At 38.3% G+C, this 24,797-nt stretch overlaps 1 protein-coding gene across 7 annotated transcripts in view; it reads right to left on the reverse strand.

Moving 5' to 3' along the window:
* SLC10A7 (solute carrier family 10 member 7) overlaps positions 1–24,797 on the reverse strand; it is a 255,687-nt gene that overhangs the window by 213,031 nt on the left and 17,859 nt on the right. For 4 of the 7 annotated variants that reach the window (XM_058436796.1, XM_032147967.2, XM_032147962.2 and 1 more), the window contains exon 4: positions 23,592–23,667. In XM_058436796.1, coding sequence (XP_058292779.1) covers positions 23,592–23,667 — 76 coding nt within the window. Of the gene's footprint in view, positions 1–266; positions 402–14,518; positions 14,568–21,226; positions 21,321–23,591; positions 23,668–24,797 lie in introns of those variants that run through there. The other 3 variants (XM_058436797.1, XM_058436799.1, XM_032147973.2) reach the window with 3 other exon arrangements.

Raw genomic sequence — 24,797 nt, forward strand, 5'->3', positions numbered from 1 at the left:
ACACTTGATAGCGTATCTATTTGGGAGAAGAATAACGGCTTAGAGATTTCAATCAAGCATGAGAGTACCTTTTCATTTCTCTTTTTTGGTGTGTGCACTTAATACTACACAAAAGAAAACATATCAAAACAGAAATATACTCACTAAAATTTAAGGTTATTCCAACAAAAGGGTTAATTAGGGAAACAAATTTTCTCAGACTGTTAATAATGGGAATGACACATACTATGTGCCCATAAGTAATTCTCAGGTATCTTTGATCTTCAGCCCCACGCGGTTTCTGTTGCCTACCATAGCCTGGCCTCTGGGACTCTCTCAGAACCAGACATCTGGCTACTTTGTTGTTTTAGACTAATCTCCTCCCAGGAGAGCTCAAGAAATGACACCAGGCAAGGAGGGTCCTGGCAAGGGAAAAAACATTACACTATTAGCAGATTTCTTTTTGAGTGGACGAGAGTATCAAAATTGTTTTCAAATTTCTACAGGGGTCTTAGGAGCTCTTCTGTTCTGTGGTTTTACTGTGGCAAAATTTAAATAGGATGTACATATTATATCTTTAAGGCCCATCAATCATCTTTAAGAATTCACTGAATGTTAATCATAGAATATTACAATATGTAGCAGAAAGTTGTGGGGAAAAATACAAATCAGATTAATTCCTCACCCATCTGTGGGGTTGGGTGATGACTGATAAAACAAAGATTTTAATTGTCAGCTGAAAGGTTACACCAAAATTGTGGGACAATGTCTAAGATTTGTAAATACAGTTGCATGCTTCCCATTATGCCAAATCCCTATCCTATTTCTTCTAGCTGGGATTTTTGAAAGATTCATAGCTACTAATCTACTAAAAAGGTTTTATTAAAGTGGGCTTCTGTAAAGTGCCTCTGAGGAAAGCAAGAGAGAGCAAGAAGAAATGATATGAGCTTTAGAAATAAAAATAAAACAGTGATTTCAAGGACAAAGTGTTATATTCATAGTCACAATATCACCAATATTTTTCCCAAGAAAACAAAAATAATCATCAACATCTGAGTATCATTTTAGGCATTATTGTTCAATCTCAAAAATCTATATGGTTTGAATAAGAAAAAAAATGCCATTTGTTATACAAATAGAATATAAGCCAAATGGAAAACAGCTTAATTTGTGAACTTTGATATTTTATCCTAAAATACCAAATTTTACCTGTTTCTAACATATAATTACAGATTTGGATAATGTATAAAATCAAATGTTACCCTGCAATATGATATTTATATTGTTTTACAGGATGATACAAAACTCACCAGATTGCCAAAAAACCCAACGCCCTCATCTCTGATCTATTATTAAGAGAAATTGGTCATTTTAGGTTTCAATTATCTTCGTAATAATAAAAGCATATAGCTATATAGTGACTTCAGCTTTGTACTATATTTCGTAGGTTAGCAATTCTAATACCCTACTTTATCATAACACTACCTACTCTGTTCATATCCATTATAATTAAAACAGATGAAAATGTTCAGAAGATAAATATAAGAAAGATAGTCTTAGGCAATCATAATTCATTTATGATTAATTTCCCAAGTAAATACAAAAGAATTGTGTTACAATGGAATAAGCCAGTTACAACGGGACAATATTGTATGATTCTATTTATATGAGGTTTCTAGAATAGTCAAATTCATACAGGCAAAAAGTAGACTGTTACTTGCCAGAGGTTGGGGGAAGGGAGTATGGAGACCAGTTGTTTAATTAATGGGTATACAGTTTCAGCTTAGGAAGATGAAAAAGGTCTAGAGATGGATGATGGTGGTTACACAACAATATGAATGTACTTAATGCCACTGAACTGTACACTTAAAAATTATTTTACCACAATTCAAAAAAATTGTTAGAAAAATGATATAAAAACCCAAAGACAATAAAAGTTCCAATATCTTTTATTTAGACTGTTGGCCCTTTGACCAAAGATGCATAAAGTTTATAAGAAGCATTACAACCATATGTTAATGTATACATTCAACATTCAAAAAACAAACCAAAAAAGCAGAATATCTGTCTCAGAATATTTTAACAAAATAGATTCCAGAAAGAATGTTTTCAAAAATTCCCCTAGATGTCTGACTTTTGTACGTAGTATAAGGCATACTGCAGCTAAATAACAAAACTATTCTTAATATTAATCTGTATTTCTAAAAGAATCCAAAGGTTAGAAAATTCAAGACAACTAGATTTTTTTATAACACCACATTGTTATTAAGTTATTAATATAAGTATTAAGTTATATTAGACTCAAAAAGTAATTCAGGTCTTCAGTAATTCAGTACCTACTAGATATCACATTATTTTAAATTATATTCAGTGTAGTTCCAATGTTAAGTGTCCTTTATTATATTCTATTATTTGAAAATTATAATCTTATATATTTTATATAAATTGTGCTTCAGTTTGCTGTATTTAAAAAATTACCCCCAAATAACAGTAGATTATACAAAGAGATGTTCATTTCTCTTTCATGTAAAAGATGTCCCAAGGTAGGCAATCCAGGGCTGGCATGGCAGCTCCATAGCCAAAAGGACCCCATGTCCTATTCTTGCTGCTCTATTGTCATTAGCAGACATCTCATGAGCCAAGAATGCTCCTCAAGCTCTAATAATCAAATCAACATTCCAGTAAGCAGAAAGGTGAAGAAAAAACGAAGGCTGGTATATAATACCAGACTTAGTATATAAAATACTTTTATTTACATCTTAAAAGCAATAATTTAGTCACATGGCCAAACAGAACACCAGGAAGTCTAGTAGATAAATATGATATTTCAGCTGGGTGCCAGCTAAAAGTTGGGGTTCTGTTCTAAAGATGAAGATGAGGTCGATAATTGAAAGCAACCAGAAGAGTGATGTCAGAAAGATGGCTGACAGGGAGCTGCTAGGGATCTTTCTCTCCCACAAAAAAAAAAAACAACAAAATAATGAATAAGCAACTGCATATTTACCAAAATAGCTAAAGGAGAGCACCAGAGAACAGCAAATAAACAGGAGAAATCATGGAAAGTACAAAAACCTGAGATGGCTGCAAAGAAAAGGGAAGGAAACCTCAGGTCTCCTGTACACCGGAGCAGCATTTTCCCAACCCCAGAGGTGACACCACATCCTGCCCCCCAAAGGACTCCAACCCTCCAACACACCAGAGTAGTTGTACTTCTGAGTACCACACCTGATGTGGCACCCCACCCTCGAGAATACAGAAGCTCCCCGGACTGCTGTAGCCATGCTTTCTGGGGCTAAGCAGATGCAGTAATTCCCATTCCAAGGATTCAGAGCCCTGGCTAAGCCATGCCACCCCACTCCCCAGGCCAAATAGGCACAGTGCCATGCCTACCTGGAACATTGAGTCCCCCCAGTCCAAGCTGCTGAAACATCCCATCTCTCCAGAGAGTAAAGTCATTACTGCACTGTGCCCCACACCCCACAAGCCAAAGTGGCATCTTACCATGCCTGGGTCCTTGCCGCTGCTGCTGCTGCTGCACTTTGTGTCACAGAACCTGGGCTATGGCCATATTCTACCATTTCAGGATCCAGAGTCACCTCATCCCCCAGAGCCTGAGTTACCACTGTGCCTCATGGCTCCAGGTCCCAAACTGCAGCTGTGCTTTGTTCCCTGGGCCTGAGCCTCTGGAGCACCCCTTCTTCCCAAGAGTTATGCAAGTACTATGCCATGCCCCCCAGGGGCAGTACCATAACTGCATCCCAGCCCAGGGTTTGGGCTGCTAGGGTATGCTTCAGAGCAATGGACCCCAGCCTAGTGAGAAAACTGCATCCAATCATGCCTTGGAGAGTGAACTTGTGCCTCAAGTCCCAGGTGCTAATAGTAATCTCAAAAGATCCTGAGCCCAAGAACCTGGATCCACAGCCACCCTGAGCACCTGTGCCATGAATACCAGTGCTGCTGTGGCTGCCTTTGAGCTATGCAGACCCAACACCCAAAGAGATCCTCTCAGCTAAGACTCCAAATTCTATGAAAAACAAAAACAGAAAAATCCCTAAAGTCCCTGCCCTAATAAGCTGTGAAACCACCATCACTGCCATGAACTCCTGCAGCATAGACCATAGAGGCACCCACAGTCATTACTAATACTGATCACAACTAAAGAAGCTGTACAAAGATTTCACCATTGCACCAATACACAACCAGAGCCACTATAATCTGTCCAACTGCCACCCTTAGGCTCATCTTCAGGGACAAGCCTTCCCCCAATGAAAGCCACTCTAAAAAGTTTGGAAGAGGTGAGTGTGAGCGATGCAGAAGATGGGTGATTTCTGCATTTCCATCTGAGGTACTGGGTTCATCTCACTAGGGAGTGCCAGACAGTGGGCGCAGGACAGTGGGTGCAGTGCACCATGCATGAGCCGAAGCAGGGCAAGGCATTGCCTCACTCGGGAAGCGCAAGGGGTCAGAGAGTTCCCTTTCCTAGTCAAAGAAAGGGGTGACAGACGGCACCTGGAAAACTGGGTCACTCCCACCCTAATACTGCACTTTTCCTATGGGCTTAAAAAACAGCACACCAGGAGATTATAACCTGCACCTGGCTCAGAGGGTCCTACGCCCACGGAGTCTCACTGATTGCTAGCAAAGCAGTCTGAGATCAAACTGCGAGGTGGCAGCGAGGCTGGGGAGGGGCGCCTGCCATTGCCAAGGCTTGATTAGGTAAACAAAGCAGGCTGAAAGCTTGAACTGAATGGAGCCCACCACAGCTCAAGGAGGCCTGCCTGCCTCTGTAGGCTCCACCTCTGGGGGCAGGGCACAGACAAACAAAATGACAGCAGTAACCTCTGCAGACTTAAATGTCCCTGTCTGACAGCTTTGAAGAGAGTAGTGGTTCTCCCAGCACGCAGCTGGAGATCAGAGAATGGGCAGACTGCCTTCTCAAGTGGGTCCCTGACCCCCGAGCAACCTAACTGGGAGGCACCCCCTAGTTGGGGCAGACTGACACCTCACACGGCTGGGTACTCCTCTGAGTCAAAACTTCCAGAGGAACAATCAGGCAGCAGCATTTGCGGGTCACCAATATCTGCTGTTCTACAGCCACTGCTGCTGATACCCAGGCAAACAGGATCTGGAGTAGACCTCTAGCAAACTCCAACAGACCTGCAGCTGAGGGTCCTGTCTGTTAGAAGGAAAACTAACAAACAGAAAGGACATCCACACCAGAAACTCATCTGTAGGTCACCATCATCAAAGACCAAAAGTAGATAAAACCACAAAGATGGGGAAAAAACAGAGCAGAAAAACTGGGAACTCTAAAAAGCAGAGCACCTCTCCTCCTCCAAAGGAAGGCAGCTTCTCACCAGCAATGGAACAAAGCTGGATGGAAAATGACTTTGACAAGTTGAGAGAAGAAGGCTTCAGATGATCAAACTACTCCAAGCTACAGGAGGAATTTCAAACCAATGGCAAAGAAGTTAAAAACTTTGAAAAAAAATTAGATGAATGGATAACTAGAATAACCAATGCAGAGAAGTCCTTAAAGGAGCTGATGGAGCTGAAAGCCAAGGCTTGAGAACTACGTGAAGAATGCAGAAGCCTCAGGAGCTGATGTGATCAACTGGAAGAAAGGGTACCAGTGATGGAAGACGAAATGAATGAAATGAAGCGAGAAAGGAAGTTTAGAGAAAAAAAGAATAAAAAGAAATGAACAAAGCCTAAAAGAAATATGGGACTATGTGAAAAGACCAAATCTACGTCTGATTGGTGTACCTGAAAGTGACGGGGAAAATGGAACCAAGTTGGAAAACACTCTGCAGGATATTATCCAGGAGAATTTCCCCAATCTAGCAAGGCAGGGCAACATTCAGATTCAGGAAATACAAAGAACGCCACAAATATACTCCTCGAGAAAAGCAACTCCAAGACACATAATTGTCAGATTCACCAAAGTTGAAATGAAGGAAAAAATGTTCAGGGCAGCCAGAGAGAAAGGTCGGGCTACCCACAAAGGGAAGCCCATCAGACTAACAGCTGATCTCTCAGCAGAAACTCTACAAGCCAGAAGAGAGTGGGGGCCAATATTCAACATTCTTAAAGAAAAGAATTTTCAACCCAGAATTTCATATCCAGCCAAATTAAGCTTCATAAGTGAAGGCGAAATAAAATACTTTACAGACAAGCAAATGCTGAAAGATTCTGTCACCACCAGGCCTGCCCTAAAAGAGCTCCTGAAGAAAGCAGTAAACATGGAAAGGAACAACTGGTACCAGCCACTGCAAAAACATGCCAAAATGTAAAGACTATCAAGGCTAGGAAGAAACTGCATCAACTAACGAGCAAAATAACCAGCTAACATCATAATGACAGGATCAAATTCACACATAACAATATTAACTTTAAATGTAAATGGGCTAAATGCTCCAATTAAAAGACACAGACTGGCAAACTGGATAAAGAGTCAAGACCCATCAGTGTGCTGTATTCAGGAAACCCATCTCATGTGCAGAGACACACATAGGCTCAAAATAAAGGGATGGAGGAAGATCTACCAAGCAAATGGAAAACAAAAAAAGGCAGGGGTTGCAATCCTAGTCTCTAATAAAACAGACTTTAAACCAACAAAGATCAAAAGAGACAAAGAAGGCCATTACATAATGGTAAAGGGATCAATTCAACAAGAAGAGCTAACTATCCTAAATATATATGCACCCAATACAGGAGCACCCAGATTCACAAAGCAAGTCCTTAGTGACCTACAAGGAGACTTAGACTCCCACACAATAATAATGGGAGACTTTAACACCCCACTGTCAACATTAGACAGATCAATGAGACAGAAAGTTAACAAGGATACCCAGGAATTGAACTCAGCTCTGCACCAAGTGGACCTAATAGACATCTACAGAACTCTCCACCCCAAATCAACAGAATATACATTTTTTTCAGCACCACACCATACCTATTCCAAAATTGACCACATAGTTGGAAGTAAAGCACTCCTCAGCAAATGTAAAAGAACAGAAATTATAACAAACTGTCTCTCAGACCACAGTGCAATCAAACTAGAACTCAGGATTAAGAAACTCACTCAAAACCGCTCAACTACATGGAAACTGGACAACCTGCTCCTGAATGACTACTGGGTACATAACAAAATGAAGGCAGAAACAAAGATGTTCTTTGAAACCAACGAGAACAAAGACACAACATACCAGAATCTCTGGGACACGTTCAAAGCAGTGTATAGAGGGAAATTTATAGCACTAATGCCCACAAGAGAAAGCAGGAAAGATCTAAAATTGACACCCTAACATCACAATTAAAAGAACTAGAAAAGCAAGAGCAAACACATTCAAAAGCTAGCAGAAGGCAAGAAATAACTAAAATCAGAGCAGAACTGAAGGACATAGAGACACAAAAAACCCTTCAAAAAATTAATGAATCCAGGAGCTGGTTTTTTGAAACGATCAACAAAATTGATAGACCGCTAGCAAGACTAATAAAGAAGAAAAGAGAGAAGAATCAAATAGACGCAATAAAAAATGATAAAGGGGATATCACCACCGATCCCACAGAAATACAAACTACCATCAGAGAATACTACAAACACCTCTACGAAAATAAGCTAGAAAATCTGGAAGAAATGGATAAATTCCTCGACAAATACACCCTTCCAAGACTAAACCAGGAAGAAGTTGAATCTCTGAATAGACCAATAACAGGCTCTGAAATTGTGGCAATAATCAATAGCTTACCAACCAAAAAAAGTCCAGGACCAGATAGATTCACAGCCAAATTCTACCAGAGGTACAAGGAGGAGCTGGTACCATTCCTTCTGAAACTATTCCAATCAATAGAAAAAGAGGGAATCCTCCCTAACTCATTTTATGAGGCCAGCATCATCCTGATACCAAAGCCTGGCAGAGACACAACCAAAAAAGAGAATTTTAGACCAATATCTTTGATGAACATTCATGCAAAAATCCTCAATAAAATACTGGCAAACCAAATCCAGCAGCACATCAAAAAGCTTATCCACCATGATCAAGTCGGCTTCATCCCTGGGATGCAAGGCTGGTTCAACATATGCAAATCAATAAATGTAATACAGCATACAAACAGAGCCAAAGACAAAAACCACATGATTATCTCAATAGATGCAGGAAAGGCCTTTGACAAAATTCAACAAACCTTCGTGCTAAAAACTCTCAATAAAATAGGTATTGATGGGACGTATCTCAAAATAAGAGCTATCTATGACAAACCCATGGCCAATATCATACTGAATGGGCAAAAACTGGAAGCAATCCCTTTGAAAACTGGCACAGGACTGGGATGCCCTCTCTCACCACTCCTATTCAACATAGTGTTGGAAGTCCTGGCCAGGGCAATCAGGCAGGAGAAGGAAATAAAGGGTATTCAATTAGGAAAGAGGAAGTCAAATTGTCCCTGTTTGCAGATGACATGATTGTATATCTAGAAAACCCCATTGTCTCAGCCCAAAATCTCCTTAAGCTGATAGGCAACTTCAGCAAAGTCTCAGGATACAAAATCAATGTGCAAAAATCACAAGCATTTTTATACACCAATAACAGACAAACAGAGAGCCAAATCATGAGTGAACTCCCATTCACAATTGCTTCAAAGAGAATAAAATACCTAGGAATCCAACTTACAAGGGATGTGAAGGACCTCTTCAAGGAGAACTACAAACCACTGCTCAATGAAATAAAAGAGGATACAAACAAATGGAAGAACATTCCATGCTCATGGGTAGGAAGAATCAATATCATGAAAATGGCCATACTGCCCAAGGTAATTTATAGATTCAATGCCATCCCCATCAGTCTACCAATGACTTTCTTCACAGAATTGGAAAAAACTACTTTAAAGTTCATATGGAACCAAAAAAGAGCTCACATTGCCAAGTCAATCCTAAGCCAAAACAACAAAGCCGGAGGCATCACGCTACCTGACTTCAAACTATACTACAAGGCTACAGTAACCAAAACAGCATGGTACTGGTAACAAAACAGAGATAATAGATCAATGGAACAGAACAGAGCCCTCAGAAATAATGCCACATATCTACAACTATCTGATCTTTGAGCAACGTGACAAAAACAAGAAATGGGGAAAGGATTCCCTATTTAATAAATGGTGCTGGGAAAACTGGCTAGCCATATGTAGAAAGCTGAACCTGGATCCCTCCCTTACACCTTATACAAAAATTAATTCAAGATGGATTAAAGATTTACATGTTAGACCTAAAACCATAAAAACCCTAGAAGAAAACCTAGGCAATACCATTCAGGACATTGGCATGGGCAAGGACTTCAGGTCTAAAACACTAAAAGCAATGGCAATAAAAGCCAAAATTGACAAATGGGATCTAATTAAACTAAAGAGCTTCTGCACAGCAAAGGAAACTACCATCAGAGTGGGCAGGCAACCTACAGAATGGGAGAAAATTTTTGCAACCTACTCATCTGACGAAGGGCTAATATCCAGAATCTACAATGAACTCCAACAAATTTACAAGAAAAAAAACAAACAACCCCATCGAAAAGTGGGCAAAGGATATGAACAGACACTTCTCAAAAGAAGACATTTATGCAGCCAAAAAACACATGAAAAAATGCTCATCATCACTGGCCATCAGAGAAATGGAAAGCAAAACCACAGTGAGATACCATCTCACACCAGTTAGAATGGCCATCATTAAAAAGTCAGGAAACAACAGGTGCTGGAGAGGATGTGGAGAAATAGGAACACTTTTACACTGTTGGTGGGACTGTAAACTAGTTCAACCATTGTGGAAGTCAGTGTGGCGATTCCTCAGGGATCTAGAACTAGAAATACCATTTGACCCAGCCATACCATTACTGGTTATATACCCAAAGGATTATAAATCATGCTGCTATAAAGACACATGCACACGTATGTTTATTGCGGCACTATTCACAATAGCAAAGACTTGGAACCAACCCAAATGTCCAACAACGATAGACTGGATTAAGAAAATGTGGCACATATACACCATGGAATACTATGCAGCCATAAAAAATGATGAGTTCATGTCCTTTGTAGGGACATGGATGAAGCTGGAAATCATCATTCTCAGTAAACTATCACAAGGACAAAAAAACAAACACCGCATGTTCTCACTCAGGTGGGCCTTGACTGATGGGCAAGGCTTCAACTACTACATACAGCGGATGAGGAGGTCCTTATTATAGGTGCTGACAGATCAGGTGAGCTGACCACAAGCAGCAGAAGAATTTATCAGAAGACAAATTCCTCAAAGTAGCCTGAAGACCAATACCAAAGGAACTGTCTGCAAGTTATAGGTGGCCAGAAATCCTCCAGAGCATATAGACCAAGGCCAAAAAGTTTGTCCAGAGAATCAAAGGAGCTGACTGAAGAGGAAATATGAATGGCAAATATCCATTTGAGTTTAGTATAGTGTTTTTCAAGCTGGGGTCACAAAATCAATTTAGTGAATAATGATTGGCATTATTTTTCCAAGATTGGAGAGAAGGAAAAGGAAGAGAAGAAAAGGAAAAAGATGGAGGGAGGGGAAAAAAGGCGAGGGAAAGAAAGAAGAGTGAATTATACACAGAATAATTACATTTTGGAAAACTTTTCAGTTTCTGCCTGTGTGAAGAAAGGAAGGAGGGACGGAAGGAAGGAAGGAAGGAAGTAAGGAAGGAAGGAAGGAAGGAAATAAATAAATAAATAAATAAATAAATAAATAAATCAATAAATAAATCCCTCATTCAGAGGGCCCTGCAAGGCCAATATCTTGGCACTGGATTAAAATGCAGCTCAGCCCACTCAATATATTCAGACCATTTGTTTGGATCCAAGTGTTCTTGGCCATGAATAATCTGCTTGAAAATCTCATCGCATTAAGCAAGATGTTCTCATTAAATACCTAGAAAGACACAGCCTGGGCCGGGCGCGATGTCTGTAATCCCAGCACTTTGGGAGGCCGAGGCGGGTTGATCACAAGGTTAGGAGATCGAGACCATCCTGGCTAACATGGTGAAACCCCATTTCTACTAAAAATACAAAAATAAACTTAGCTGGGTGTGGTGGCGGGCACCTGTAGTCCCAGCTACTTGGGAGGCTGAGGCAGGAGAATGGCGTGAACCCTGGAGGCAGAGCTTGCAGTGAGCTGAGATCGCATCACTGCACTCCAGCCTGGGCGACACAGTGAGTCTCTGTCTCAAAAAAAAAAAAAGAAAGAAAGAAAAGAAAGACACAGCCTGTCGACTTTGCAATGCAAGTAAAGTTTAACAGAATCACTTCTAAAGTTTGTAGCAATACAATACAGATTAAACCTGACTCCTTTGGCCTATACACTGTCCATGTTTCTTCATTTCTTTCTTTCTTTTCTATTTTTTTTTTTTAAGATAGGGTCTCACTCTTTCACCCAGGCTGGAGTGTGTTGCCAGGATCTTGGCTCACTACAACCTCCACCTCCCAAGCACAAACGATCTTCCCACTTCAAGCTCCCAAGGAGCTGGGACCACAGGCACACACCACCATGCCCAGCTAAATTTCTTTGTAATTTTTTGGAAAGATGGCGTTTTGCCATATCACGCAGGTGGGTCTGAAACTCCTAAGCTCAAGTGATCCACTGGCCTCAGCCTCCCAAAGTGCTGGGATTACAGGCGTGAGCCACCATGCCCAGCCAGCCATGTTCTTAATAAATAGTCTGATAGATGCCAAACATCATAATATCAAAAGAGAATACGTTGGGAAAGCATAAAGATCTACATTTAATGCAATAAAAATAGATCATATTTCACCAAGAAGCAAACAGTTTAAAGTGACAGAATATCTCCTCTTATTTACATGGGTCCTATATGTTTTTTTTCCCAAAATATTTTCATCGAAAACAACCCTGCCTACATAAAATTGATTAAAAAGCTGAAGAAAAGACTACCCAAGATCACAGAGCTAGTTAGGGATGGGGCCAAAAGAAGCAGCTAAGTCTTCTGAGGTTTAATTTGTTGACATTTTCATAACTCCATGATTTAGTAAATTATTAAGAATAAGTCTTCTATTTTCAAGAATAACAACTTCATAAATTTACACAAATACATGTGTAACTAGCATGTAGTTGGTGTACAGACAAGCTACAGAACTTGAAAAAGGCACATGCCCAGAATTTGGAAATAAAGGTAAAAATAATCAAATTCTCTATAATAAGATGCAAAAATATAAACATATTAGATTAGATTAGCTAAAAGAAAAGTTAGAAGTGTGTCGTTGTTTAGACTAGTGCCTCTCTAAATAGGAAGCCTGATATTTAAAATATAACTAATCAAAATAAACCAAATTATCAAAAAATGTTTTGCTAGTCATCATATATGCAGATATTCTGATACTGAACAAGGAGTATTAGGTTGATAACACATTTTCAATGTTTACGTAGAACTGTTTAAGTGAGCCGAGATTGCGCCACTGCACTCCAGCCTGGGCAACAGCGCGAGACTCTGTCTCAAAAAAAAAAAAAAAGAGAGAGAGAGAGAGAGACATACCTGATTGTTTTTGTGGCTTGTGTTTTTTGTTGTTGTTCATTGGAATGGAGCTGGGATGCTTTTCTAGGCTTTACTGTTTCAGAGAAACATCCTATAAATCTATTCAATCTTCAATCCCCTTTATCTAGTTCTAAACTCTCAAAGCAATCTTTCAATTACTAATTTGGCTCCCCATGCCCTTTAATTCCCAAAGGGGCTCTCTTGGGTATCTGACATGAATATTCCAGGTTATGACAAGAAATACTTTTACAAAAAACCTGAAGACCTATAATGCAAACTAATAAACTAAAATTATCCAGTTTATTAAATTTATTTAAATACAAATCATCTTATGCTGCAATTTACTGCTTGTTTTATATCACTTACTAAACTGAAAATTCTATAAATGTAATATGTATATACAGCAAGCTATTGCAAGCACTCAACATATGTTTTTGAATAAATGAACGAAGTGAATGAATGAGCGAATTTAGAAGATCAAGTTCTTGAGACAGCAATAATATTGACTCAGAAAACCCAGTTATTTCATCAGTGATAAACCTCTGCAATGATAATAATGCTGATGCTTACTTGATGTGCTCCCTCATAGTTTACAAGTACTTCCACATACCAGTGCATGAGATCCTGGTAAGCAATCCTATGAAATGAGAATGCAAATATTATTGCTCCTTGTATGGGGAAACCAAAAGCCAGCAAGGTCCAGGGCTTACTAAAACCACTAGGTTAGTAATGGTAAAAGCAGCAATTAAGCACATGCTTTGATTCCAAGGCAGGGTATTCTGCGCTCAAGGTCAGGCGGCCTATCAGCAAAGGTGGTGATATAGTGCCACAGCATGTTAAGCTGGAGTTATGTAAATACTTCTCACCCAAGATCAGGACTGGCCCTAACGTCTGAGGCACAGTCAAACCCAAAGATGGGGGTCATAGGGCTTTAGCTATAGAGAGAAGAAGGATTCAGAAACAGGAATCTAGCAGGGCTAACACTTTGTTTTAGATCAGATCTCTGGAAGACACCATTGGGATGGAAAAGGAACCAGACAAGAAGAAAAGAACTTTTGATTGTAGCCAAAATAAATTCAATTTAATGCCTGTACCCAGATATTTAGTTTATTTAGAAGAAAAATGAAATAAAGTATATAGCGTTTACACAATACACAATTGCACAGGACACTAGAGTGCCTGCCAGCGGGATGAAAGACAATGAGGTTTGAGTTGTCTGGAGTCACAATTAATTTACTTTGTTTTTCAGCAGGACACTGTGAAGGAGAAGGTGTTAAGGTTCAATTGACTATTTACCATCTCTGTGGAGTTATTTCTAAGGAATAGGTGACCTAGAAAGCTATCTGATTTTAGCCAAAAAATGAAATACTACAAAGGCTGATAAACATAGGGACTGTGAATTATTTAATAAAGGCAGTTGTCATTAAAAATTAGCTTATTTAGATACTTGGCAAAGTAGTGCTAAAGACAGGCTATTAGACAAAGAGAGAACAGGCAAAATATGTTTGGGGCAAGTTCCTATTTAATAGAATTGTACTTCCTCTAGAGTATGTATCTGGTAATCTAATAAAAATTTCAGTTAAACCGAAAAAAAAAAAAAAAAGAAAGAAAAGAAGTGATGAGAGGCGTGGAAAGAAAATCAGGAGAGATGAGTGTCAGGGAAGCAGAAGGAATTTGGAGATGAGTGGCCATGGTATCAGTCATGGAGGATATGAACTGAGAACCGGCCACTGGGATTGGTGACTAGAAATCACTGCTAACCTATTAAAAGGGCCCTTTTAGTTAGAGAGGTAAAAATGAAGACAATTTGCTGGGCAACAGGGTTAAACGAGAAAATTCTAAGTTACATAAAAATCTAGGGAAATCTAGGTGCTTTTCACAAGTTTTATAGCAGCTTAAAAAAAACACAGTCAACTCTTTCTACCTCCTAAGAACTCTCGCCCAATCTGGAAGATAAGACTGAAGCTAAAAGGTAGATACAGTAGAAGAGTAGGGGCACAGAATTTCTTGCCGTTGCTGCTGTTACTTTTGTTCTTTCATCTGTTAAAGAGGGAAAAGTAGCTGTTACTACTTCTCAGAAAGCACACCAGTCTGGAGGCTAAAAAATATATATCTGCCAGCTTGCAAGAAGGCTCAATGCTGACAATGTTTTTCAGACATAAGATTCCTCCAGGATGCCATTAACCTCCCACTACAAGCCAAAGCAGTAACCCCATTTAACAGAAGAGAAAAGCAAAGAACAGAAAGGCTAAGTAATTGCTAAAGCGGAGAAAGTGACTGACAGATAAGATTTCCGTTTCACTCCTAGTCCTCTCTGCTGATTAGATCTACTCTAACTGCCTTTATAAATGTTTCAATGAATCTTATCTTAATGCATTGGATTAGCAAGACCAACTCCCCAATGATAATGCAAAATAACCCTGAAATGTTTCATGCCTCACTCATGAGTCAGAAATTGAACTTTCAGTCTCCATTTGGACTGTGATGATCTTGATCTTTCACCTCTAGCAAAAATCTCATAGCATACTTTGAAAGTTAGTAATGAGTGCTTCATTTGCTTTCCAAGCAGATAGAAAACCTTTTTTAAATACACTCAGACTTCCATGACCTTCATCTATGACTTAAAGACTTCACCACATGTAATAATTTTCTTTGCTCAAGAGACATTCTTAAATTGTCTTTGAAGAGATTTGAGCACCAGCCCCACTGATGAAAGTAAACACACACACACACACACACACACACACAGAGGCACATACACATACTTGTTATCTTTCTTCTATACCCCAAATCAAAATGTTTCTTTAAAATGTATTTGGAATTCAGCATGACTACCAAAGTTCTAAAATCCCTCAACCTGCTAAGTAAAATAAAATAAAAATGCCAGTTATGCTTGTATTAAAAGAAGCACACTGTCTTTTTTTTTTTTTTTTTTTGAGACGGAGTCTTGCTCTGTCGCCCAGGCTGGAGTGCAGTGGCGCAATCTCGGCTCACTGCAAGCTCCGCCTCCCGGGTTCACGCCATTCTCCTGCCTCAGCCTCTCTGAGTAGCTGGGGCTACAGGCGCCCGCCACCACGCCCGGCTTATTTTTTTTTTTTTTTTTTTTTTAGTAGAGACAGGGTTTCACCGTGGTCTCGATCTCCTGACCTCGTGATCTGCCCGCCTCGGCCTCCCAAAGTGCTGGGATTACAAGCGTGAGCCACCGCGCCCAGCTGAAGCACACTGTTTTAATACTAGACTAGGCAAGACCACAGCCTAATGCTGCAAGTAGCAAACACAGTCTAGATCTCTAACCTGAAGTTCTGGCTGACCCACACAGCTGGGTGGAGCTGATCTCACTTGCGGTGCATTTTGTTTTTTTCTACACTAAAATGGAAAACAATAATTTAATGATACGGGTCATCTAGGCAAAACTATTCCACTATATTTCGCCTATTTTTGTGAGGTTTATAACATGAAGTAGAGATTCTGAATACTGTAATATCACACTAAATGTAAGTTTCTCAAAATCAGGCACTAGATTGTCAGGTCTCAGAACATAATACCCTAAAGCATGTAAAGCATGGTGCCTTGGCATACTGAGTACTTTTGAGCTGACAAGGGGGACTCAAAAGCAAGATGGTCTCCCTAACCTTCTCCTGCCCTCCTGTCTCCTGTCCCTCTTTCTCTTGCCCGTGAGTGGATCATAGAAACTATAATTCCTCTCCCGCTAGGTGGATCATAGAAAGCGGAAAGTTCACTCTGACTTCCTCCCTTCTCCCCTGAAGATCCTCATGTGACAGGTGTCCTTTCTCACACTCAGGGGGAAAGCAGGTCTTACAGAGACACAGAAATGAATCTGAAAAACCTGGCCTTGTTAAGTGGCCCCAGTTTATTACCATTAGAGCATACCCCTTTTTTTCCAACCATGTTTCTCCACAACTATCCATTTATTTCATCAGACATCATAAAAATGTAGTTTTCCCTGTCTCTTTGGGTCTACATTTCTGAAATCACCCATGTCACCTAAAACTTTGGGTAAATAAATTTGTTATGCTTTTCTCTTGTTAATATGTCATTTGTTATAGGGATATCAGCTATGACCCTTGTCATGGGTGAGCAAAAGATTACTTTTTCTCCCCTGTAAGACCTTATTATCCTTATTATTCTCTATGGTAGAAAACAGTATCTTAAAGTTGATGCTTAACAACTGGTTGAATACTGTATTCTATTTCTAAAGCTGGATGGTGGACATAGAAGTGCATATTGTGCTTTAAACTGTGTATCTGTGTTCTATATCCTTTTTGTAGCTATGATAGGTTTCATAATTTTTAAAAGAAGGAGATTCTTGAGGCCCATCCACTAAACATTCTAATTCAATACGTCTAGGGTGGATATGATATAAAGAATTTAAGTTTACTTTTCTAATCTTTCAGGTAATTCCAGTGCAAGTGATCCATGAAATCCATTTTAAGAAACAAACAATCAAAAAACCACAAATAAACATAAATAACATGCCTATAGTCAGTACACTGCTACTAGTGGTAAAGGTGCCTATTTTCATGGTTCGAATTACCAGGCTTGGTTTTAAACACAGATAACCTAGAATTTAAATATTACTCCCAGATCTGACTAAAGACTCCTTTCTAACTTGCCCTGACTTTTATCTGTTACAACTCTTAATGCTTTTTTCTTTTTTCCTTCAGATATTTGAAGGCAGACACTCCTTAATTATATTTCTCTTCTACTTGTTTAATACCTAGGCTCTCAAAATTTTGTAAAGTTGTATAGCTTTGCAACTTTACTTGGACATTAAGGCTTCATATTCACTTCGCATTTTTAGGCAATGGCTTTTAGCTGAATTCTTCCTTTTCTCAGCATGCAAAAGAAGCAATATTGAGATAAAAGAAGACAAGGCCTCTTTCCCAAACCCTACCTTTCTTGCTTTTTCACTAAATACCAGTACAAACGATAGAGAAATGAAATAGTTCTACAATACTATGAAAACCACATAACTCCCTCTCCAAACGTTTAAAGAAACGTTCTAGTTTCTTTAAAATTTTTTTTTCTTTTATAAAGGAATCCCTGTGATAGTTATTGTAAGGCAGAAGTAACTTGAATTTAAATACAAGGATTCTCTTAGCAAGTCTCATCAGGTTTAAAACCTTTGTAAGGCTTTTGGAGGGAAAAAAAATCAAAAAAGTTTTTATCACTGAATCTTATATTTAGAACAGAAATTTAAACTAAACAAATATATATAGTTTTAAACAAAGAATAAGTGTTTATATTTTGCCTCCCATGTCAGAATAAAATATAAAACATTCTGATCTATCTTCTTATTTTTGGAAATAAAATTAGGATTCACTAACTCTTATTACTTTTTTTTTTTTTTTTTTTTTTGAGACGGAGTCTTGCTCTGTCGCCCAGGCTTGAGTGCAATGGCACAATCTTGGCTCACTGCAACCTCCGCGCCCCGGGTTCAAGCAATTCTTCTGCCTTAGCCTCCCGAGTAGCAGGGATTACAGGCACATGCCACCAAGCCTGGCTAATTTTTGTATTTTTAGTAGAGACGAGGTTTCCCCATGTTGACCAGGCTAGTCTTGAACTCCTGACCTTAGGTGATCCCCTCGCCTCGGCCTCCCAAAGTGCTGGGATTACAGACATGAGCCACCACACCCGGACTTAATACTTTTTCTATTACTTAAAAAGGAACTACAACTACACGCATACACACATACACACAGCCACAATCACCACCAGCTGGACCATGTCAAAGCACACTCTACAACTTTGCAGTATTGAAAACTTGTGTTTAAAATATTCAAATGAATAAATAACAATCACAAATAAGAAGCTGACCATGTTTCTAATATTTAAATAAAAATAGCTTAAAATGTAAAAGCCACAAAAGAAGATTGTCAGTCAGCTTTACTACTAAACAGTATCATTTGTTTACCTGAGAAATATACTGGCATTTCAGTGTATGTGCTATGCACATACATTAAGTTCTTTCTGCTGCTAAAAATTATTATAAATTCTAATTGGCTCACTGAAATAATAATAACCTAAGTTATAAGAACATTTTTTTTTAACTTACAAAAAGCAATAAAGTGACTTCTTGCCAAAGTACAACCCATGACAAAATCTTTTGGTAACCAACCATTTTACTGAAAATCATTTAAAATGAAAAGTGTGTAAGTAGCAGAAACAAATTTCCTCCTACGTTCTATAACAACTTTGCAAAATGAAAATAATCATTTCAAATGACACCATTACAACTGCATACATCCCCAAATCATTAAAAACAAATATGCTATACAACCACACACTTTCTTTAGTACATGAGAGCACATATTAAACATGTATATATTACATATAAATATATAAATATACATGAGCATCAACTAAATGTGAAAAAGGTGATAACACAAAATCCTAAGGAAGACGTTTTCATACTTGTCATAAACACCATCAAAAACATTTTGCAAGGACAATGCAACATGGAAATATGCCACAGCAATTCTATTGCTATGTTAAAACCCATGTGAGTACAGAGCCACTACATGCAAGGCAGAGCAGAGAATCACAGAAAAACAGAATCAGGGCCTTCATCAAATGGTAGGTGACAGTGGGCCCAGCTTGTGGACCTTTTCATTACACGCACAAACAAATTCACTGTCCATCCTTAGATTACATTCTTTCCAATATATTATACAAAAGATTAATCTTCTTTCACATTTACTTCAACAAAAGTCTATATTCACTTATCTAGTAACAATTATTTTAGGAAAGTATTAAACTTTTCTACTACCTTTTCTTGCTTATCATTTTCTCCTACAATCTGGTGAAAATATGAAATAGTCTACTCATTTCGTATCAGAAGATAGGACCAAACTGGACTCCGCAAACTTCATTTCTGAAGTTTGATATTTAAGATTTATGAAAAATTATATCTTATACCCCTGGTCTACAAAAATGCTTGATAATCATGAAGCTATACAATATAAACATTTAAAGAAATAGACTAACACTTTTAGAAAACAAAGAAGATATTTCTAAATTCCACATTATTAACGTGGAACATTAATATAAACAATTTATCTATTGAGGGAATAAACATGTAAGTAGACTTTAGAAAAATCTAATGCTATATCAATGTCAAGGATATGGATGAAATGTGAACTTTGGCCAAAAGTTGAGAACAAAAAGGTTTTTTACTCTCTTAAATCAATATAGCCTACACACCTCTTAAGGGAATCACCATTAGACAAATCACATTTATCTCTAATCACAATAGAAAGAAAACCACAGTTCATACTAGTCTAAAACTCCTATACCTCCTCTATCTCACTAATTATATGGCAAATAGAAATAACTACCTGACATAATGAAATCTTCGGTTAAATCCAGCTATCTGCTAATTTCATTCCTACACTAAGAAGCTAAATGTGGCTTTGAGAAAACACACAACCACAACGCCTGGCTTCACTTTCAATGCATGTCTAGGCATCTCAGCTGGCTCCTCAGTCCAACCTAGCTGTCCTGCCATACCCTCAAGTTAACTTACTTTCCTCATCTAGATGGCAATTGCACACTTTCTCCTCCCTTTTGAAACAATACTACCTACCTCATCATCACTCTCAGCTGTTGACCTTGCTTCCAGCCTCACTAAGAAAATAAAAACGATTAAAAGAGACCAAGTATATCCCTTCTACCCAGCTACACACATCCATATCCACACACTCTGCCTTCCCTTCTGTTATAAATAAACAGCCCAAGGTCTACTGACAGTCATACAACTCAATACCATTCTCTCTCATCTGATCAAATATATTACTCCAGCATACTCTCTTACATCAATAGTTTCCTCTCTAGTGTAGCATTCTCATCATGATGCATACATGCTGTTATTTCTACATTAAAAAAATTTCTACCCCACATCCCCTCAAAATAAAACCTCATTTCCCTTTTCCCTTTATCACAGAGAACCTCAAAACAGTTGTCTCTACTTCTATCTCGAATTCTGCTCTTCCCACTTTTTTCTTGAGCCCACCCCAAATAAGCTTTTATCCCAATGCTCCACCAAAACCACCTTGTGAGGCTGCCAATCACTCCATGTAGCATAATTTAGTGGCTGATCTTCAGAATTTACCTTACACAACTTATATCAGCATTATTTTACACAGTGAACCAGACCCTCCTCTTCAAACACTTTTTCCCATGGCTTCCAGGACACCTGGATTCCCTGACATAGTGCTCCCCTGTTTTTCCTGCTCTCATTATTGCTGCTTTCTCTGTTGCCTTTGCTGGTTCTTCCTCATTCCCTTGACCTCTTAATGTTGGAGTGATCCAGGGCTCAGTCCTTGAACCTCTTCTCTTTTATATCTATGCTCTCTCCCCAAATAATCTCATCCAATTTTGGCTTTAAATACATTTATCCACTGATGATTCCCTAATTTATATCTCTAGTTTAGACCACTTCCTAAACTACCAATTCTAATATCTCTAATTCTTTGTTAGTATTTCCACTTTGATATATAATAGGCATCTTAGTACATCAAAAAACCAAACTCTTGATCTTTACCTATATGGCTGACATTACAAGTATTCACTAATGTCAGTTCCTTTCTCCTTCAGGGCACATAAATGACAACACATGGTAAGGCCATATGACTTATTCTGGTCAATTTAATGTGAGCAGAAGTGCCACGTATCACTGTCAACCTGGGCAGTGAAAAGCCTATTTGTGGTTCTCCAATCTTTCTCTCTGCTGTGTCAAGTGAAAATGTTGTGTGTTCCATCCAGGGGGTAGACCTATAAGACAGCAGAGCCTCCAATCAATCTGGCATCTTTAGGGATGGCAAAAGACCTTCCCACTGACCCACATGGGACATGTACCATGAACAAGAAATAAATGTATATTTTTAACCACTGAGATTTTGGAGTTCTTAGTGATCCCAGAATAGCCTAGCTTCTGTAGGCTAATACTCCCCAAACCTGTTCTCACATAGCAACAGCAACCTCATCCTTGCAGTTACTCAACCAAAAACCTTAAAGTCATTCTTGACCCCTCTTTTTCTCACACACCCCACACCTAATTCATCAGCATATCCTGTATCTTCAAAATACACCCAGAATCCAATCACCTTTACTGTCTCCACTACCATCCCGCTCTTCAAAAGGCACTGGTAAAAAATAATAAGACAAGTCACAGACTAGGAAAAAATATTGACAAAGCAAATATCTGATGAAAGAGATATATCCAGAATATATAGAAATCTTAATGCTCATCAATAAGCAAACAAACCACCCAATTTTTTAAAAAATGAGCAAGAGAGCTAACAGATATTTCACTAAAGAAGACATATAAATAGCAAATCAGCACATAAAAAGATATTCAATATCAGTGGGAATACAGATTAAATTAGAACCACAATGAGATATCATTACACCGTATTAGAATGGCAAAAATTAAAAAGACTGAAAATACAGCACCGAATGTTGACTAGGATGTAGAACACTGGAACTCTCATTCACTACTGGTTGGAATGTAAAACTGCATGACCACTTTAAAAAATAGTTTGGTAATTTATTTAAAAGTTAAACATACACATGTAGTAAAAGAAGAGTGCTTATATATTGAGAGAAATGGTCTACATCAGAAGCTATTTATAGGAGACTTATAACTATTTATAGATGATTCTTCCTTGATTAAAAGGTACTAAAACTTACACCTACTGGATGATATACCCATTCCACTCCTAGGTATTTCCAAGGAAACGGGGGTATATTATATATAAACTTAAGATTTCTACAGAAATGCTCATAGCCAAAAATTAGAAAATGCCCAAATTTCCATCAAGTGAATGGATAAACAATTTGTAGTGTATCTATACAAAATACTACTCCTCAGCAAAAAAGGTACTGAATTATTAATGAACACAACATAGATGAATTTCAAAATATGTATGCTTAGTAAAAGAAGCCAGAAAAGATTTTAAAAAAGAGCACAAACTGTGTAATTCCATTGCATAAAACTCTAAAAAACGCAAACTAATCTATAGTGACAGAGAGCAGATCAGCAGTTGCCTGGGGAAGAGGGGTGTTGAGAAGGGCAGATGGAAGGAATCTCAAAGGGATTCAGGAAACTCTTTGAGGGTGTATATATGGATATGGATATGTTCACTATCTTGATTGTGGTGATGGTTTCACAAATGTACACATATGTCAAAACATTAAACTGTTTATGTTTATATAGTTTGTTATATGTCAATGATAGTTCCATAAACCTGTTTTCAAAAAGAATATAGCAGATACTCAATATTTTTGGAAAGCATAAAGTGGACGAAAATGAAAATAGATGTTGAAAGCAGAATCCTAAGAATGAACTGAAGTGGAAACCCATTATATCTTCCCTCCTTCAATAACATCTTTTTTTCTGAACAAGAGAATACAAGTAGAAAAGGAGAAATAAGCTATCACAAATGAATGTCCCTCAGTATAAAGTCATAGGGCCTTTCAACCAAGGAAGAACCCCTATAAGTAGCTTCTGCATTGGACAATTGCTACTCCAATATTCCAATACAATTACTGTGCCATAGTCCCCTAGCAGTTGAATAATCTCTTTGAATTCATCTAAGAAACCTAGCCTAATTTCTTCTTTTTGTATCCTCCTCACTTGCCATTAAACATATTTAACTTTTCCCCATTAATTTAGTTTGTTAACAAATTTTTTGGAAATAAGGAATAGCCATACTGGATGTCTTCAGTCTGTGAATCTTGGATGAAAAATGCCTTTCCCAGGTCTTCTCTGTCCTTTGTCTCCCAATTTCCACTGAGGTAGAAGAAAAATCACTATCTCTTTTTCACTCATTTCCCTTGCTCTTCTCTTTGAAATCCTAAATTCCATCCATCATAATCAATTTTAGCATCATGCTAGTATGTGAGTACACCTCCTTCTTTCACAAGCTGCTATGGCTAGGAGTTTTCTGCAACATCAACCCTTCATGTCCAAAACTATGATATAATTTTGAAATAAAAACACAGCATGCACTTATGTTTAAATAAGGTAGCCCCATGACTCACCTCATTTCCACCAACTGCCTTGGTTAAAATCACTGCAGAAGACACAGGCGGAGGCATGCAACCTACCGTCTGCAAACTGAAAAATAAAAGAAAATCCAACTATAAATAATTTTTTAATCATAGACAGCTTTCACTACATTCATTCTAAAATAGCAAGGCTGAGCAAATGAATATAAGGGCATATTTATTGATGCACATGCCCTGTTGAATTTAGACAAGTCTACACAAGGCAACATGGCTTACAAGGTGTTGCAAATGTATGGGTTCTAATCTCTTATGCTATTCCATAGGCTTGAGTGAGTCTGTTTTAAGCTATCTAAGCTCTTATTATACAATTCAAAAAGCAGTCAAGGTATAGTGAGTGCAGTCATTTAAAGATAACCAAAATGGGCCGGGTGCGGTGGCTCATGCCTGTAATCCCAGCACTTTGGGAGGCCGAGACGGGCGGATCATGAGGTCAGGAAATCGAGACCATCTTGGCTAACACGGTGAAACCCCGTCTCTACTAAAAGTAGTATTTTTTTAGTATTATCACTGATATTGAATATCTTTCAAAGTCAGTATTATCACTGATATTGAGTATCTTTTCATGTGCTGAAAAAAATTAGCTGGGTGTGGTGGCGGGTGCCTGTAGTCCCAGCCACTGGGAGGCTGAGGCAGAAGAATGGTGTGAACCCATGAGGCGGAGCTTGCAGTGAGCCCAGATAGCACCACTGCAGTCCAGCCTGGGCGAAAGAGCGAGACTCCGTCTCAAAAAAAAAAAAAAAAAGAAAGATAAGCAAAATGGCTAATCATTTGGTAAGGTATATAGTCTTAGGTTATTTTTAGGTAAAGTGAAAAATATTTTCCCTACATTTTGTTTGTAGGAAGTCTCTAAATCTTCAAAACCACTTCCTAAGTTCAAAACTACTTGACAAGACATAAGCTTACATCTTTGGATTTCTTTCTACAGAAGAGCAGTTTTCAAATCTTCATCTCGTAAGAGACATTTCAATGTTGTAATAACATTATAGAAACAGGCATGACACAATCATATACTTCTTGCATTCAGACTCTGTAGTAAATTCTAGTATCTATCCCCAATTTGGTTTTTATTATATTATGTGCACACACCCAATATCATGACAGGTCTATTTTTTTAGTTTAGGACAGAAAATAAATTGCATAACAAGCAAATGAAACTACGAGTATAAGTACTAAATGTAT

This window comes from Hylobates moloch, unplaced genomic scaffold (assembly GCF_009828535.3).
Source record: "Hylobates moloch isolate HMO894 unplaced genomic scaffold, HMol_V3 SCAFFOLD_3, whole genome shotgun sequence".
NCBI classification, from domain to species: domain Eukaryota; kingdom Metazoa; phylum Chordata; class Mammalia; order Primates; family Hylobatidae; genus Hylobates; species Hylobates moloch.